This window comes from Eurypyga helias, unplaced genomic scaffold, assembly GCF_000690775.1.
Source record: "Eurypyga helias isolate BGI_N326 unplaced genomic scaffold, ASM69077v1 scaffold3892, whole genome shotgun sequence".
Classification (NCBI taxonomy): Eukaryota; Metazoa; Chordata; class Aves; order Eurypygiformes; family Eurypygidae; genus Eurypyga; species Eurypyga helias.
The window spans coordinates 25,747-44,041 of record NW_010233941.1 but is presented as its reverse complement, the minus strand read 5'-3'; the positions used below and the strand labels follow the sequence as shown (position 1 = coordinate 44,041).

Sequence of the window (18,295 nt, the reverse complement as noted above, 5' to 3'; positions counted from 1 at the left end):
ACCAAAAATTTGGTACTCCCAAAACTCCATTTCCCAGCCAAGAATATTTATTATTTAAAAAAAAAAAAAAAAGAGAAGTTGCCTACTCTGAGTGGAGGGCTAATACCAAGGCACTCTGAGAACAGTTGTGTTCTTACTTCCTACATACATTTGTTTATGTATGCACATACAACCACTCCATGAATCATTACTGGTCCAGCACCTTTTCCCTCCTCATCTACCACATCCCTCTCTTACAGAACATCTTGTAGAACAGTCCCAGAGAATGCAAATAGGAAGCATAGCCCCTTGAGACTATGCAGATCTGTGCTTATTTACATCATACTTCACTTTTTCCAGCAGTTTTCTGAAGGAAGCGCCAGATCTCTGAACCTAACCTTTTCTGCTGTCAGCCAGGGCCAAAAGGATTACACACAGCAAAGAAACAAAGAGAAAATGAATGTGAGTAGTGGCTACAACAAGAAAAAGCAGCACGCAGAAGTCAGTGGCTGATTAAAATGCATTCTTTTCTCACAGGGGCTCCTAATTAGCTTACTAATGCCATTCTCATCTATTTTAACAATTTAACGGTCTCCTACCACATAAACAATGGGCAGAATCTTTCACACCCTTTCCACCTGGGGAAGGTCACCTGAGAGGAACTGTTTCCTTTTCACTTCCAGCTCTGTCAATGGGATTAGCCTTTTCTGTGGGAAGGGAAGTGCATCTACACACACACTGTGCCAAGCAGGCTCACCTCAGATGACAGTAGCAAGACACCTGGGTAGACCCCCCACACCAGCTCTCCCCATGTAGCTGTATTTCTAGGTGTTACATCTACATGCGACTCACAGGTCAGCACTCTCATCTGGCTGACTCCTTAGACTCTGCCTCACCCCCTTAGCTCAGCTACCATGGCAAACCAATGTGCTGGTGTCCAAAAGTCTAGTGGAATTTACCTGGGCCATGGGGTTACTCCTGATCACTGAACTCATCCCCTGGGGTTCAGAGAGCTCGTGGGAGAAAATCCAGCACCTCTCTGATGCAGTTACACTATCTGGAATGAATATGGGGAATGATGGCAGGTAAGTAGGCATTGAAGCCAGGCTAAAAGAGTGGTATTTCACAGGAATTACCAGGCAAGATCGTACACACTGCCTATCTAGTTCACTGTTTGCTAGAGAGTTCACTAGAAAGCGTCAAGTCTGGAAGTAGGCATTCTGCAATATCTCCCCAGCCCCCTCATGTCATACTCTCCTCAAGAAGGCTTTAGATTCCCTCTAAATTTGCATACTCTTGTCACTTTCAAGGAGACACCCCCAACATACTGTCCTCCTACTCTAGATGATCCCCAGTAATTAGAGGAGCTGGGGGAAACAGGGACCATGTATCTATGGGGAATGGGGACAAGATGGTCCAAGCTTGGAGAACAGGGGCTTGCTGCTGCTTTTGCTATTGGATAAGGATTAAAGTGTGGGAAAGGGAAAGAAGCTATTTCTCCTGCAAAGATTATTCATTGGAATGTATTCATCTTCCTTTTGTTCACTTGAAGTGGCTCTAGTAAATAACTTAGGTGATAGGTTTAGGGTTTCCAGTTATCTTGGTCAAATTAGAGGTGCAGCTATGTCAGAGCAGTTTCCAAAATACGACCTGTGGTTCTCATGAGCATGAAAGGAGGTCTGAGTATCTTGCTAGCTCTAACACAAAGCTGCTTAAGGCCTCCAGGATCTCAGTTTCGGAGAATCTAAGCCAGAAATGACTCCATGCATGCCACAAAACTTTAAACCTATAAAAACAGCAGACAATTCTAAAATGAGGTTTCTTGCAAATTCCTCAGCTCCACAGTGCAGTAAACACAGTAACATACTATTAACAGACAAACAGTCCATACTATCCATGCTGCCCACAGCATAAAACATGTTCTCTCGGAGCAGCTTTGCCAGTGCTGTCACAGAATGGACATTTTCCAACCCTGGTGTTGAATTGCAAAATAGCTTGTCTAGAGTCCAGCTTTCAAGTACGAGTATTTACCGTGTGCAATCAGATTTCTCCATAGGCAGCTCATTTTAAGCATTGACATATGAGATTTAAGCAACCATTTCAAGAACTAAAAATAACAAATGGAAGAACAACACAATATGCTTTTTTTATGGCAGTCTGGCTCACGGACCTATCTAGCAACCAATTCAATGCGCGCTTTTAGGGCACATTTAGTGTGCACTTTGAATCCCCTTCTGGGACTGAACATGCACGGGAAGTCCAGTGCTTTCACTGCATGCAGCAAAGTGGCAGAAGACTATTTAAAAACTGCTGTTGGAAATTCAGCCTTAAGAATATAGATCTAACATGACCTTTGAGATTTCTAAAAACTGAATTGGTAGACAGAGTTTGAAAAGCATATTCCTGATACAGTCTGAACACAAATTAACATGTTCAATTTGGAGCATAGATAACATGCTCGTCAATAGATCTCACCGATGCATAACATCTCTTACGACCTGACCAACCACTTCAACAGACAGCACTTGATTTCAATGGGCCAAATGTCCCTGGTTGTACATAGCTATAAACAAACATATCAGTGAGAACACTGATACAAAAGAAAGAAACAAGGTGGTTTTGTCTACTAGCAATGGAACATTGTGGCTGTTTTAAGTCCCTGCTGTTGTGGCTCTCAAATTCAGCTAATTAAGACATATTTCACCAGAAGAAAACATTTGTAAAGTCAGTGTGTCCTTATCAAGAAGCTATGTTGGTTAAAGAGGTTTACAAAAGACATTCCCAACATTCTTCAAATATATGCAAATTACTTCCCTAATTACTATTAAGAATTGAAGCTTTTAAGATTGATGTCATAGGGAACACAATCTTTTTGTCTTCTGATCATATAAAATGATGGCAGTTTTCTGTGCAGATTCTGAGCTCTCTAAGTAAGCTTAATTTGAGAAAAATGAAAGTCATTTCAACCAAGGAGTTTATTTTATTTGCTTTAGGTACAGTTGCCTTTCTAACATCGAATAGTATGTGCCTAGATGAATTGATGAAGCCCAGTCTGCAGAGCAGAGAAGATGATGATGATAAATATTACGAGGTAAGATCTGTTTTACTATGACATTATTTGGGAGAACAGTGGGTCAGATCCTGGGGACTCCTAACCTCATTGCATGGCATTCAGCATTACAGCGCTAGCAGTATGAAAGGCATGTTGAAAGAATTTTCAGAAAATTCATTTGCTCAGACACACATATTGAGTAAATCAATTCATGTTTCAATTTTCTTGTAATACAGCCTTGTGATCAGGTTGAGACTTTTTCTGAAATGTTTCTTTCTTACACAGTGGGGCCTCAATTAACATTCCTGTCAGGTATTTTATGCACATAATATAACAGATACATTATTAATCCGAAATTAATAAAGGCATGCTTGTAATACTCAAAGAGCAATGATAAACAGAGAACATTATAAATCTAATACAGTTAATGGTCTTAAAATTCTACTCTGGAAATTGACTATAAAAATATCTTTGCAGGGTTGCACATTTATTATGTCTCAATAGATGCCCAATCAAATTTGCACAGTTCACCTGTATTATTTTTCTTGTCTGCCCTGCAAATATTCCCCAGGAAAGGAAAGCCAACCTCTCTTTTTGACTCATCATCACTGGTGTAATAAAGATCCTTCAAATCACAATAAAACTTTAATTATGCTTGTGAAATCCTCTGGTCTTCAGCTTGCTGATTTTGTATACTTCAGAAGGGGTGTGCAGGTCCAATCAGAGGGATAGTTTATTTAATATTTTAATCATGGAACAGGAACTAAAATGGTTCCTTCCCGTTCTCTCCAAGTAGCTGGAGAAGCTCCTGAGAAAGTCACCAAATGGGTGTTAAGGAACTGAAATTAGGATTAGTAGCATTTGTGTCTTTAACTGAAATTAAAAAACCTATTAGTACATATTTCCCATTAAGGCTTGGAAACTTATTTTTGTCGCAAAAATAAGTGATTTTCAATACGCCCAGGGAAGGAAGACTGTTATGTTGAAAGAAAAGTGCAATGTTGATATAGCTATTTTTCAGACAACAGCTGCCCTTTACATCAAGAGACAGGGAATACGTTAGCCTCAGCTCTTCACTGCACGCCAGCATAGACACAGAAAGCAGATTTTGAGCTGCTTGCACACCTATGCCCAGCAATATTTCCAACTGACACCATTTGAACAGTTGTGGTTACTGACATGGAGATGTGCTCGTGATTGGTGTATTGAAAAGGTAAGCAGGACAATGTTTGCATATGAAGTAATCCATACAAAGTATCTCACACTGCAATGGAATTTAGCAAATACAGCTTAAAAGCATTAGATATCCAAAAAAGAGTGTTACCCAGCAGCTTTCTAAGAAGATATGAAAATAAATGCTTTGCGTGATTGGTAGCTGGAGTAATGACCTATAAAATGATAGCATTCTTTTTTTAATTATTTTTCTTTAGATTAAAGATAATGTCTTGGAAGAAAAGCAGAGGAGTCTCAATTTTGAAGAAATGAAAGACTGGGGATCAAAAAACATAATCAAAATGAACCCTCCTACAGTAAACAAGATGCCAAATTCTGTTGCTAATTTGCCTCTGAGATTTGGAAGAAATTATCTAGAAGAAAGAAGCATTAAACCAATTGCTAACTTTCCTCTGAGATTTGGGAGAGCTTTTGGAGAGAACATACCTAGACGGGTTCCAAAGGTATCACAAAGGCTTGGGAGGTCTCCACTTATTAAAACTTCCAGTCGATCACTTCTAAATTTGCCACAGAGATTTGGGAAGTCACTGCCCGTTAACCTGTCTCAAGATGTTCAGGAATCTGAACCAGGTAATACTACGCAAGCGTTCAAGCCATATATTAAAATGCATATTAAATCAGGTTAGCAATGATCAAATACAACCAGACTTCTTCAAGGGATATTCCCTAAGCATTTCAATATGAGTCCAATTTGGCAAAAGAAAGATTTGAAGTTCATAAAATCAAAAATTCTCATCACAAGAACTAGTAGAGAATCTCTTTATAATATCTTTTCTAAAGAGACAATGCCAAATAGCCAAAGTGAAAAATATTCATATGACAAGATTTGGTTTGACAACAGTTTTTTAGATCAGGTTTCATTTTGAAAAGTTTAAAGATTTAGCAAAAAATGGTTCAGAATCATTAAAATATCGCGTTTCATCACTATAAAATGACCAAAGAAAACTACCCAAAAATTGCTCTTCTATTTTCTAAATTTATACAAATTCTATCAAAAAAAAAAAAGACAAAAATCCAAGCTGAATTGCAGCATTTTGAAAAAATGCTGGGGGGGTTTCTCATCCAAACTTTTTTTATTTCCCAGATTGCCTTACTGAGATAATGTTTGAGATTTTGATTTTTCATTCCAAGTTAAGATGAACAATCTTTTTTACCATCTCAGAAATTTTTTCAGGATAGGAAAAAATATTTCCTGCCCATTACTAAGAATAATTTAAACCAGCTCTTCAATAGCAGTCCTACGTATCATATCTGCTGCTTTATCTGAATTGTCCATTTGTCTTGGAGCCAAGTTTCAGTTGGCTACCCCTGACTTACATCTGACACACGCATAAAGTAGAAATTCAGGCCAGGAAAAATAACCAATACATCAAAAGCCAAGATTCTTTCTTATTTAATTTGATTGCTTTAGTTCCTTTCTCACTGTCTCACCTGATTATAACAGATTATGTTTTATTTGTCTGATATTCTTAGGGATATGAATTCTAACAGTTACATTAATACTGGAATGAAATCATGAAGAGAGAAACTAAAAGACCTGGAAAAGCTGCAATGTGTTTTCAAAACTAAAGGTCACGAAAAGGAAACATATGAGAACTGAAATGCAAACCTGTCTTCATGTTACGAATAATGTACTTACTCTGTAAAAACCCTTGACATATAAGGCAATGATAATTGTAGTGATTCTTGTAGTAGTTTACTTCAGTGGCAGTGTAGTATAAATTCTATTTACTTCTGCATGACTTATGTCCTGTTGGTTGTAAAACCTAATTCCAGAACAATGGCTGTATAATTGAAAGCATTTTAAGCAAAATTAAAAGAAACATAGTATGAATAAAGAAGCATGGTACAAATAAAAAGAAGCCTACGATGTGAATAGAAACAGGATCAAAACCACCGGCACCCATTGTGTCATATGCAGCTAAAGAAAATCAAGTAAAATGTAGAGAAAGCACTTTTCCTGTTGTTTATGAGTCATGTTTGACATAAATCTGAAAGGCGACTTGTCAAGAATTTGCCACAAATAAAACCTACCTTCTTGGACCCCCCCAGAGGAATAACATCTAACCAAAGTCATACTGTAATACAATTATCTTGGGTTTTATATGTGAGATAATGTCCTCCCTAATGTCCTACAACATCTGCCCTGTGGGTGTCCCAACTCCTCTGTTAATGTGAATGGTACTACAGCTGCCAGATACACATGTGGAAGGGGCTATTCCATTATAAGCCCATATTTCCATGTATTTCTTTTGAAAACCATTCCCTTCTAGGGGAATACTGTGTATTTAGGATTCCTCCAAGACTGAGTTTTCAGCAAGATTTGAAGAGAAGCTGAATTTGCACATGTTACAGAGAAGCCAAAGCTGGTAGACTATGGGATCTAAGGGAATCTTTCTTCTGGCCCTCAGATGCAGCATTATCTTGACACCAGGACCGGCCAATGGTGGGGCTAAGCATCCCCAGAAGAAGCAACCCACGTGTACATATACAGACTATACAGCCACAGCTGACTACCAACAGACAAGACAGCATCACCTTTAGTCTCCACAGATACACCAACAACAAGACTCACATAAACATACAAATGGGTTGATCCTCTTCTTACTCGCACGCTAATCAGACTGCGAGCCTGCTAGCGGTCTTCCACCCAAACACAGGCAAACAGGTCCCTCCAGTAGCTGCTCTAGACTGGTGGTCTCTCTAACACCTGGCTCTCAGACCCTTGGTCCCTCCACTGTCCCGATCCATGGTTTCTCTGTCAGTCTCTCAGTTGCTAGCCCTCAGACCTGCAGGGCCCTTTGACCCTTGGCCTCTATCTCCAGTTGTTGGCACTCAGACCTCTCACTCTACTCACCAGCTTGCCTGGCTGGAAATTTGGTAGTGATCACAAACACACACCTGCACACAGAATAGAGAGCACACTCGCGTAGGAAAACATTCCATTATTGAGTTTAACAAGAAGATAAGAAACACTGTGATGATCAGGCACAGGGCATAACCTGACAAAAACCATTGACAGCAGCTTGACTGCATGCAGCTGGCCTCTTTTATCCCCCCTCTTCTCCATTTTCCCATGCTTGTTCTTCCTTCATCTATGTTGATCCTCCCTTTTACTGTCTATGGCTCTCCCCTAAACGTCCTAAAATAACTTTAGCACTTTCCCACATCACTTAGAACATCCCATAATAAGTTTTATATGATTCTATAAGCCCTCTCAAATATTCCATTGTGAGTCTGCTCTTTCCCATGAGATCCATGATAACCACTTACAGAGCTCTGGCTGAACCTCTTCAAGGCGTTGAGTGGTTCGTTTACGGTCCCATCAATCAGTGATCTAAGAGTTCTGCTCTTTGTTACTGTCTTATCTCCTCTTCCTCAGGGTCTGGGTATCTGAGTTTATTACTTCTCCTGTCTCTTGTCTTAGTCTTTTATGCTGAATAACCAGTAACCAGATATCCTTACATTCCACATATCTTCAGAGGAAACTGGAAAAAACTCTGATTAAACTGATCCTTTTTATCAGATAAATTCATAGTTGGGACAGAACCTGGGTTGCCGTTCCTCTACAAAGTTAATGTATCTACTTGAAACACAACGCTATCCAACCTGTGGCTGGTGAATTTAATTCAATCCAAAGTAGTAATACCACAGTCCTGAGAATACCTAATCTCTACTCACTCAGACCTGAAATATCAAAGAGTTAGGGACATCTAAACAGATTATAAACAAAGAGATTTTACCTTTTGAAAGTAGAGGCCCAAACAAATTCTGGGGCTTCTCTCTGAGTCTCAGAAAACTTCCTAAAAAGTGCTGGTCAAACACTAGTTTTGCACCAGTTTTGCAGCATAACACTAGGCTACTGCAGTGAATTCCATGCTGAAGGACACTGGCCAACAAATTGTCTGTGTGGGGGAAAGTCCAGGACTTTACTCCTATGAAGCAGAAGTCTTGCCATTGCCTGCCACCAGAACAGGATGTTATTCTTTCTGTAGTCAGGAAAACCATGGTATTTTTTAGTGATTTACAGTCAAATGAACAGCAGAAGGAAATACCCTGAACTTTGAGTTGTGTTCTGGTCCTGCAAATCTCACTGTACATCATATGAACCAAGAGCAAACAAGATTTGTGAGGATCTCTGAGCAGCAATAGGAGCTGCTTTTTTTAAGGCACGTATCACCTAGCAACAGGGAAAGGGTACACATCAATTGGCATTAATGATGGCTGCTATGGGAGGAAAGCAGAAGCTCAAACATTGGCCCAGCAGCAAGTACAATTAGGTTGCCCTCTTACTGCCAGCTCCACAGCACAGATACAGGAGATAGCTGTTGATTTATTTTCCCTCAGCAGAGGAAGAGCTAGGTGAAAAGTACATAAAGGAGGAATTATGCTATGCTGTGCAAAATTTGTTTGATTTGAGAGCATGTGAGCCAAGAAAACAATCACTGGATAGTGCAATGGGAAGAGAAGGAGGACAACAGGCAACATGCATTGCTATAGCTGTTACTCACCAGATTATTTATTATCCATATACAGATATTATTCATGAATTGGGAAAAAGCAAGGAAAGGACTCAAGTAAATCAAGTGACAGACTATAGAGGCTTACCAGCATGAATTCTAGTAAGGTTCAGGAGCTCCAAGCCTTTCCTGCCATACACGTAGTATTTATGTCTGTTATTAAAGCTTCCATGCAAAAACAACACCCGGCTTATTTTAGATTCTGACTTAAGCTTATAGAGAGGACAGCTGACAATCTACTGATTAATTTATAAGACTGAGGGCTCATCATGTTGTTGATTTCAATCTATCATTTGGACAGCTTTAGTGGAATGTAAAGAGACACTCTTGTTTTACCCTCAGAGGAATCAAAGACTTGGGCATCTGGCATTTGAAATGTATCAGTCTCAGCTTCACTTCAACAACTTTTGCAACTGCCTTCTGCATTTTCTTCAAAAGGTGACAACTGGGCTAGCCTTGGTCATCACAGATCACTAGAAATTTCCAAACACTAAAAAACACATTTTAGAAATTGTCCCCCCTTGAAGAGTTCCCATTAGCAGGAATTGGAAATGTCTTCACTAGCGACACCCACTAAAGTACACCTAGCACAGATGCATGGACACCCAAAGATACCCATTTCACACTTATGCTGCTCTCCTGATGACATAAGGTGTAGAAGGGCCTCAGCTAGTGCCACTCAGATCTTTTGTAGCATAGAATATGGACTAGAAAAAATGGGCTATTAGGAAGAGAAAAATTATGTACAGTGTAAAATGCAATTTTTCTTTTCATACCTATGCACACAGATCCTATGAAGTGATTAGCGAGAAGTTTGGTCCTATAGCTTTACCTGGAACCATATCCAATTAAAATTTTGGTGAAAACCAGAAAAAAATGGCATTCTCTTACAGATGTCATCCCAATTCTCCACTTAGAGCCCTGGAGTTAACTGGTGTAAGAAATATTCCAGATAAGCTTTCAGAAAACTCAGATATATTTATAGGCTACCACTCTACTTCTATTATAAGAAAAGTATATGATTTCAATAGTTTTCTAAAACCAGAAGATATTAAATGCTATTAAAGTTTATTCTATCCCTTTATGACCATCCTCCAACATGCGGATAGTGCATAAAGTAAACGGAAAACCAGTAGGTTGTTGGTACTGTTTGCAAATATTAAAAAAAGGAATCAGAGGATGAAGACAGACATAGGTCAGAAAAACCTTGCACAGGAAAATTCATTTTGTTACATCCCAGATTTTCAGGGGCACCAAGTACTGCTTTGTGTCACAGAGCAGCACCTCAGCAGATCATTTCTTTTAAGTCTCTGCTTTCAACAGGAGGTTGGACCAGATGATCTCCAGAGGACCCTTCCAACCCAGGCTTTTTTGTGATTCTACGATCCTTCAAGCTTGGAAGATACAAAGCTAAGACAAAACTGTTACTTCACAAAAGAATCTTTATTGGACCAGATGATCTCCAGAGGACCCTTCCAACCCAGGCTTTTTTGTGATTCTACGATCCTTCAAGCTTGGAAGATACAAAGCTAAGACAAAACTGTTACTTCACAAAAGAATCTTTATTTCTATTTCCTTATATACCTTTATAACTTTGACCCCAAGTCCCTCACCAAGTCACTTGCACAGCAGAAGGTTTAGTACTCAACAGCAGTAATGGTGCAGGTAGGTAGAAGCCTTTAACTGTTCCCAGCTTGTGCAACTTGCTGACCACTTAGCTCTTTCCCCGTTTTGTCATATTTAGGACACCTGTTCTGGTTTGTGAAGCTTTTGCACTCAATAAATTTACCTCATCTCTGATGCTCGTAACAATTGATTTCTACCACACTTATCAGTTACCACATTCATTGTCCTTAGTAGGACATCCAGCTACTTTGTCTCTTGCAGCACATTGAAAATTATAGGCACAAGCCAGAAAACATTTTTTTTTTCAGCAGATTTGAAATAAAAGCACTTATCAGAAATTTCCCTCTTTGTCTTCTCTCGGAATTCTTGTAATGGACCCAGGGTGTTGATCTTACATATATAGCTAGAGGCAGCCAATAAGCAAATTGAAATATTTTCAATCCTTTCAATTACAGATTCATGTATAGCAAAACATTTTTTTCCCTTTTCTCCTCTCATATATTTGATACTACAGCCATAGTGAAATAAATGGTTAAATGTTAGAAACAGGAGCTAAGCTTCACATGCTGCATACCATAGCACAGAAGCAGAGACACGCACAATGCAATACATATATTGTAGGGCACATTAAGTCTTTGCAAATACCACATCTGTGCATATACTGGTAACAAGTGATAGATGAGCAGTGGTCCAAAAACAGAGGCAACTATTAGGCATATCCTAACTCAAACCTCTTCTTGGGTTTTCACCCTTAGTTCCTAAAGCCACCCCATCTCACAGCAAAGAAAACATATTAAATTAACTTGCATCACTGAAATTCAAAGTTGTCATGGTTTAACCCCAGCCGGCAACTAAGCACCACACAGCCACTCGCTCACTCCCCCAAAGAACCAGAAGGGCAAAAGTGAGAAAACCCGTGCTTTGAGATAAAGACACTTTAATAGGTAAAGCAAAAGCTGCACACACAAGCAAAGCAAAACATGGAATTCATTCACCACCTCCCATCAGCAGGCAGGTGTTCAGCCATCTCCAGGAAAGCAGGGCTCCATCATGTGTAATGGTTAATTGGGAAGACAAACACCATCACTCTGAACATCCCCCCCCACCCCTTCTTCCCCCAGCTGTATACGCTGACCATGACATCATATGCTCTGGAATATCCTTTTGGTCCGTTGGGGACAGCTGTCCTGGCTGTGACCCCTCCCAGTTTCTTGTGCACTCCCAGCCCCCTCGCTCGTGGGGTGAGGAGGAGAAAAGGCCTTGACTCTGTGTAAGCACTGCTCAGCAATAGCTAAAACATCCCTGTGTTATCAACGCTGTTTTCAGCACAGATCCAAAATACAGCCCCACACTACCTACAGTGAAGAAAATTAACTCTGTCCCAGCCAAACCCAGCACAAAAGTATACAATAGATCATCTTACATCTCTGAGGAGCTTTAGCCTGGAATTTCCAGTTCAAAATAAGTAGATTTACAATTTGTGGAGATACTGAACAGAGCCAGTAAGGTCTGATGAGCTCCATGTGCTGCTCATTCCCAGCAGGGCTTAGCTGGCCCATTTGCATGAATTAGTGAAGAAGAACAGAGAAAAACTTTTTAAAATCAGCTGTTCCTCTTAGCTGCTCAACTCTGTGCATCATAAAATACATCTGCATCTTGGGGTAATAAAAGTGTTGAGAATTAACTATATTATATGACCAATATGGAGAATTTTAATTGTGAAAGAATGGAGACAAACTTTCTTTGAACCCTGCTGTTGAAGAGAAAGACTCAAGGAAAAAATAAAAGCATATGTTGGATGTTGAACTTGCCTTTGAGTGTGGTTACCTTTTTGACTAAGTACCCACTGGCCCTGAGAGACCATCATCAATTCTGAGAGCTGCAAGTTTGCCTCTCCCTCAAGAGGCATTTCAAATGAAATGGTGCAGCCTAATTCAGCAGCCGATTTTTTTTGGCAGCTATGAAAGAAAATTCAGAAGTTTAATTTAGATGCCTGTGAAGAAAAATACCAGTGAAGGTACACCAGGGCACCTACGGTGTAGTTATACTGGGATCACATATGGCTTATGAAGTCTTGAAATAAGGAAGAGTGAACACAGGTAATTCGGAATTGCTCTTGAACTAGAGATGCCAGTCTTGTGTGGAAAGAGCAGGGGAGGGGAAAAGAGCAGTCATCAGAAGGTACTTCCCGTGCCAGCTCAGCTCAGCATACCACCGTATGCTTCTCAAAGTTCCATATTTCAAGACATTTCCAAACAAATGTATTCTTGCACATATTTATACTGCATATGAATTTATGAATCTCCAGGGGTGGCCTGGTGGATAGCAGAGCCCTCCTCCATCTCAAATTTATAACTAGTGATAAATTCTTTCTAGGTCTTTTTTTCCCTCTCATGCTAAGTGCAGATGGTGCACACTTTGACACTGGCACAACAGCGGCAGAGCGTGTACCTGTGCAGGGGTGATTTTCCTCGTTACCCCAGAAATCTCAGAGGAGGATATGGTAACCTGGGCTGACTGTGAAAGGGGACATATAGGAGAAAGATTGCAAGTAATGTAAAAAGTAATGGCTTTCTTTCCCCCCCGTTTTCCAATATATAGTAGCAAAATATTCTCATCTGGTTAGTATTACCTTGACAGTGAATAATTTATTCTTGTTTTGCATAGTGCTGTTCTCTTAAACCACTTTTGCATTACATGGTCTCACAAGCCTGCTACAAAATTTCTTGTTCAGATCCTCACCAGCTAGCAAGCACTGGAGATGCCACTGTGCATGCATATATACCTGTTCTGGCTCTGTATACTTGATTGTCAGAAAAGGTAATAAGCAGCAGCAGCTCACTTTGGCCTTAACTGAAACTACACAGCTCTCTATAAATCTGTATTTGATAGCATTACTCAGATAAGGGATACATGGTAACCTTCAATCTGTATAGGATCTTTGTAAAATATAAATTGGCATCGCAGTCTGATCCTGCTCTCAGTCTGCGATAAATCTAAAGTAACTCCACTGGAAACAATGTATTGATTGATTGATTGACATGACATGGAAACGGAGTGCAATTTAACTTGAAAGTTAAAGAATCAATGAAGGCGTGAAAAAGGTGCCATGTGGAATTATACGACATTTTCCATGTGAACAGTCCAAAAGTGAGGCACAGGCCTTGAACTAAAATTATCTTAGTGGCTAGAAAGGAAATTACCCTTACCTGTTTCTTCTAACATGCAAGTCACACCTTTGTGTTCCGGGTTATGAGGCAAAACTAAGATCTAAATAGTCATATGCTGTGCTCAAATGAAAGAGGCACGTAATTACATTGTATACAGAAAAAAATGTCTCGAAGATACAAAATTCTGTGTTTGTTCTCTAAAGTAAATGCAAGAGATTTGGGGTTATTGAAATCCAATGCGAATCTCCGAAATTCTCGTCGTTGCAAACCTGCAAAACTGGCCTGTGGCCACGAGAGGGCACAAAGAACATTCCTAGTAAAGCTTGGTTTTGGGGCGGCTCGTATTCCCGTACAGACCCTGAGCCGTGAATTGCCCTAAGAGGCTGCTGGAGGAGTTAGGAAAATACAAACTGCACAGTCAGCTTTACAAAAGCTGTCTCGTGAACTTTCAACGTTAACAAAGTCCGGTCATATTCAACTTTCAATTTTTAAATAACTATCCTAGAACAACTAAACTAAAACCAAACCAAACCAAATAATTAAAAACCCCCAAACCCCACCACAATGGCATTTGATGTAAACCTGAAAAGACCATTTCTTGAAGTGTGTATTAAGCTGTGTATCAATGCTTTCTAACTTTTGCCTTGTAGCGCTAACTTAAGGGTAAGAATGTGTATAACTTCTCACTTCAATAAACAGCTTGTGTTGGCTCTTTTTGGGTCTGAATGCATGTGTAGTTGTCACAACATCATGGCTATCAAAATCAGTGAGAAGTCCAGAGAATGACATCTCAGTCCTCTTCACTGAAATGCTCACATCCCTCTATTTTCTCCAACACAATTAGGGGAAAAATCTGAACTAGAAAAATGACTTTTCTCCCTATTTAGCTGAGCTGGCCTCACCTTTTCTCAGCCCACCGCCATGTAGAAAACAAAACCCACAACTTTAATAAGTTAGAAATGATCTTTGTATTTTCTGTTTCCACTGGCTAAGTCACATTACATGACTTGCAGCATAATCAGTTTCAGCATGGAGAGGGTACTTGTTTAATAACTGCCTCTGCAAATCTTCATCTTTCCTGCATTAGCCAATGGAGGGTTAAAAGACCTCTGACCTGAGATCATGCATCTACCAGAGCCAAACACAAATGACACTTTTTTTGTCTGTGTATTGGGTTTGTGTGGCAGGTTTTTGTAGTGGTGGAGGAGCTACAGGGATGACTCCTGTAGGAAACTGCCAGAAGCTTCCCAAGCTCTAAGTCGGATCCACCTCTCGCCACGACCAAGCCAGTTAGTGCCTCTGTGATTAATGTGTTTAATATATTAAACAGGGGAGGGTTACAGGGGTGGCTCCTGTGAGAAGCTGCTAGAAACTTCTCCAGCTCCATACTGGACCTGCTTCTGGCCCATGCTGAACTGATTAGTGCCTCTGTGATTAACATATTTAAGAGGGGAAAAAAACTGCTGAAAGCAACAGTGTGAGAGGAGTGGGATGTGAGAGAAACAATTGTGCAGACATCAAAAGTCAGTGCAGAAAGGCAGGGAGGAGGTGGGCTGGAGCAGAGAGTACCCTGCAGCCCACGGTGAGAGGGCAGGCTGTGCCCTGCAGCCTTGGAGGGTCACGGGGGAGCAGAGACCATGTGGATAGGAACAACTCCAGGAACCAGGACATGCTGGGAGCTGACTGGCTGGAAAGCAGCTTTGCAGAAAAGGACCTGGGGGACTGGTGGACACCAAGTTGGGCATGACCCAACAACATGCCCTCACAGCAAAGAAGGCCAATGGTACCCTGGACTGCATGAGAAGGAGTGTGCCAGCAGTTTTGGGAAGGTGGTCCCCTCTATTCGGTACTGGTGAGACCACAGCTGGAGAACTGTCCAGTTCTGGGCCCCCCAGCACAAGGGAGAGATGGACATACTGGAGGCAGTCCAGAGAAAAGAGCCATGAAGATGATGAAGGGTCTGGACATCTGTCATATAATGAAGGGCTGAGAGCTGGTACTGTTCAGCCTTGAGAAGAAAACACCCAGAGGGCATCTCATCAGTGTGTACAAATATCTGAAGGGAGGGTGAACAGAAGATGGAGTGGGGCTTTCTTCAGTGGTGACCAATGACAGGGCCAGAGGCCATGGGCACAGACTGAAACACAGGATAGTCTGCCTGAACATTAGGAAACACTTTTGACTGTGGGGGTGAGTGAGCACTGGCACAGGTTGCCCAGAGAGGGTGATTTTGTAATATCCTGACCCCTTTGTCACATCAGTACAGAGCAGCCACTGTAGCCTGGTAAGGGAGCTGTACAGAGAAGTATCAGGGACCTTAGTGGTGCCAATTAGTTGCTTCCCAAAGAAACTCACTAACATGGAGATACAGATGGCAGAGATACATCCAACTTAGGTACCAATCCATTTACATGCGGGGTCATCTCTTCTGTGGGAAAATTTAGAGGGTAGAAGTGTAGTCCTAAGCCTTTTTCCTCCAGGCAGCACACCCTCTATAATAACAACTAAGGCAGGTCATTCCCATAGTATATTAAAACCACAACTCTAAATCTTCCATACCATTTTTTGGAAGGAACTAACAGAGTTTTTCAACGGTTGAGTTATTAATGAAATGAAGGAAAAGATTCTGCTGAGCCTTTCCATACACTGAACTCCAGATTAACATGAAGCATGAAAAAGAAACACTGAAAATATTTTTTTTTCAGAATATATTAAACTTCTGAACTTTGACAATTACTGATACAGCCATATCACTTGTACATGGCACAAACATTAAAGTGTAGTTCACTTTAATGTGATGGCCAAGCCATCCATGTTAAAAGCAAACCAGTGGTCCAAAATCATAATAAACCAATTACCGGCTCGGCTCGATAATAATAACACGACAGTGCATTTAATAGGCATTCAGAAAAGCTATTTATGTATTATCACTTGCCAAAAGACTTGCTTCCAACTTTTTTCACACTGCTTTTCCAAGAAAAGTAGGACCTCCAGCTAATTTTGCCCTGTCTGATGAAAGAAACAACGGAACAAAAACACTCTTTTCAAACACATCTATATATTTTGACGCCAATTCAACTCAAACAAAAACCACATTGAGAGAAAGAAAAGGTCAGCAGAAGAAAGTAAAACAGATCAAAATCTATCACCATGTGTGTCAAACACAGGAAGGCAGAAACATCGAGCAAGCCAACTAACCAGAATCCAAGCTCCATCAGTGGCCAGGTCCAACTGTTTTGAAGGACGGCATGAAAAACCCACGCAAGACCTAAGCAAAGAATATTGATATCTCCAAGAATGGGAATAAGACATAGCAATTCACAGAAGTCCTGCTGCTATGTTGCCTGTCTTATTTGAAATGTTTTAGACTCTGCCAATTTGTCAAGAATTGAACTGACGCCCACACAACTTCACTCAATTCTTCCCAATCGAACTTTCTGTATTGAACTGGCTTAGCTTGTGGCTACATTCAGGAGAGGTAAACCAGCCCATCACCTACTTGCATCTTGGATCCCAGCTCCCAACTGTGTTCTAAGATCCAACCACTTGCTGACATCAGCAGCTGCCTCATTCTGTGTATCACCCCAAAGGATCCCCAACACCCTCTCACGGTGATGTCAAGTAGTACCAGAACACAGGCCAAAGCACGCTCACAGTGCACTGCACTGAATGAGAAGGTAGATTTCATAGATCTGCTCTACAGTTTCCTGTGTCTGCTGAAGACACAGACAATAAAGCTTGGGAGGACAGAGGCTACTCCCCAGATATTGCCTCCTGCTTTGAAATAATATCTCTTTGGGGTTTCATAAACAAAATATTTGAAAGGTTGTTAAACTTGGGTATTATTCCACAGGACATAAATGTATAGCTCTCGTCCACCTTCCTGCCTTCCCCCACTAGAAGCTTTTCCTCATCAAAAGGCTCATAGTAAGATAATTCATTCTCTTAGCTGTGGATTCCTGAAAGCTCTGGGGCTGAAATATGAATGATAGTGTTTCCTGCTTTGGAGAGACACCATCCTGGAAACTAGTAATTTCTGGGGGTGATTTCTTCTGGATCAATAAGGACCTGGGACTTTGGTCCTGGCAGCACGTGGCTCCACCTGATTTCATAATCTTTCTCCTACTATTATCCTCTCTAATCTATTGCCAGCCCTCTAGCTTGAGTGGCCTCACTGAGTTATAACCCCTTGACTTCTACTGCCAAGGAATTGGACCGGTTTACCAGGGCATAGAACTGGACAGACAGTGGGCGACCTTCTGCATGCATTGGAATGTGCCCAGAAAGCGTTGTTCATAGGGATGCCTTGACCCTTGGTCTGGATCCTGCTACTACAGGTAGGCTTCAAGGGCTGGGAACTTGAGGTTCCCAAGCCAGGCACCTGGAAATGCTGTGCAATGAACTTTGCTTCAGGAGCTGAAGGCAGGCTTTAGGATTTGTGTGGTGGCTTTTGACTAGTGCAGCTGCAGGGACCTGGGACATATATGTTCAGATATACCCCTTTTGATGAGGAGGTATGGACTGATACAAGTGGGGCTGCTGTTGGTATGATGGATATGACTGCAGGTGGGTATAAATCAGTGTGTACACTGAGCATTTAGAGCTGAATGCCATCAGATCATAACCTGGTGCTACGGACGATGGTTGAAATGCCAAGAGACTGATGAAGTAAATGTAGCGGCGTAGCTCCCTGTCTCAGTGGGTAGTTGCTGTCA

The 18,295-nt window shown here is 40.9% G+C and overlaps 1 protein-coding gene across 1 annotated transcript; it reads left to right on the top strand.

Annotated features, from left to right (window-relative positions):
• Positions 1-2,896: 2,896 nt before the first annotated feature.
• On the top strand, positions 2,897-6,201 carry NPVF (neuropeptide VF precursor). Its single transcript, XM_010161862.1, has 3 exons — positions 2,897-3,070; positions 4,462-4,834; positions 5,738-6,201. Exons 1-3 carry the CDS (start codon positions 2,930-2,932, stop codon positions 5,743-5,745), a joined length of 522 nt encoding a protein of 173 aa, XP_010160164.1. The 5' UTR covers positions 2,897-2,929; the 3' UTR covers positions 5,746-6,201.
• The last annotated feature ends 12,094 nt before the right edge of the window (positions 6,202-18,295 follow it).

Excerpts from the sequence above, each read along its gene's own strand:
- NPVF (XM_010161862.1), top strand. The coding sequence starts at position 2,930 with ATGAAAGTCATTTCAACCAAGGAGTTTATTTTATTTGCTTTAGGTACA. Across the intron at positions 3,071-4,461 it reads ATGATGATAAATATTACGAG|ATTAAAGATAATGTCTTGGA; the intron begins GTAAGATCTGTT and ends ATTTTTCTTTAG.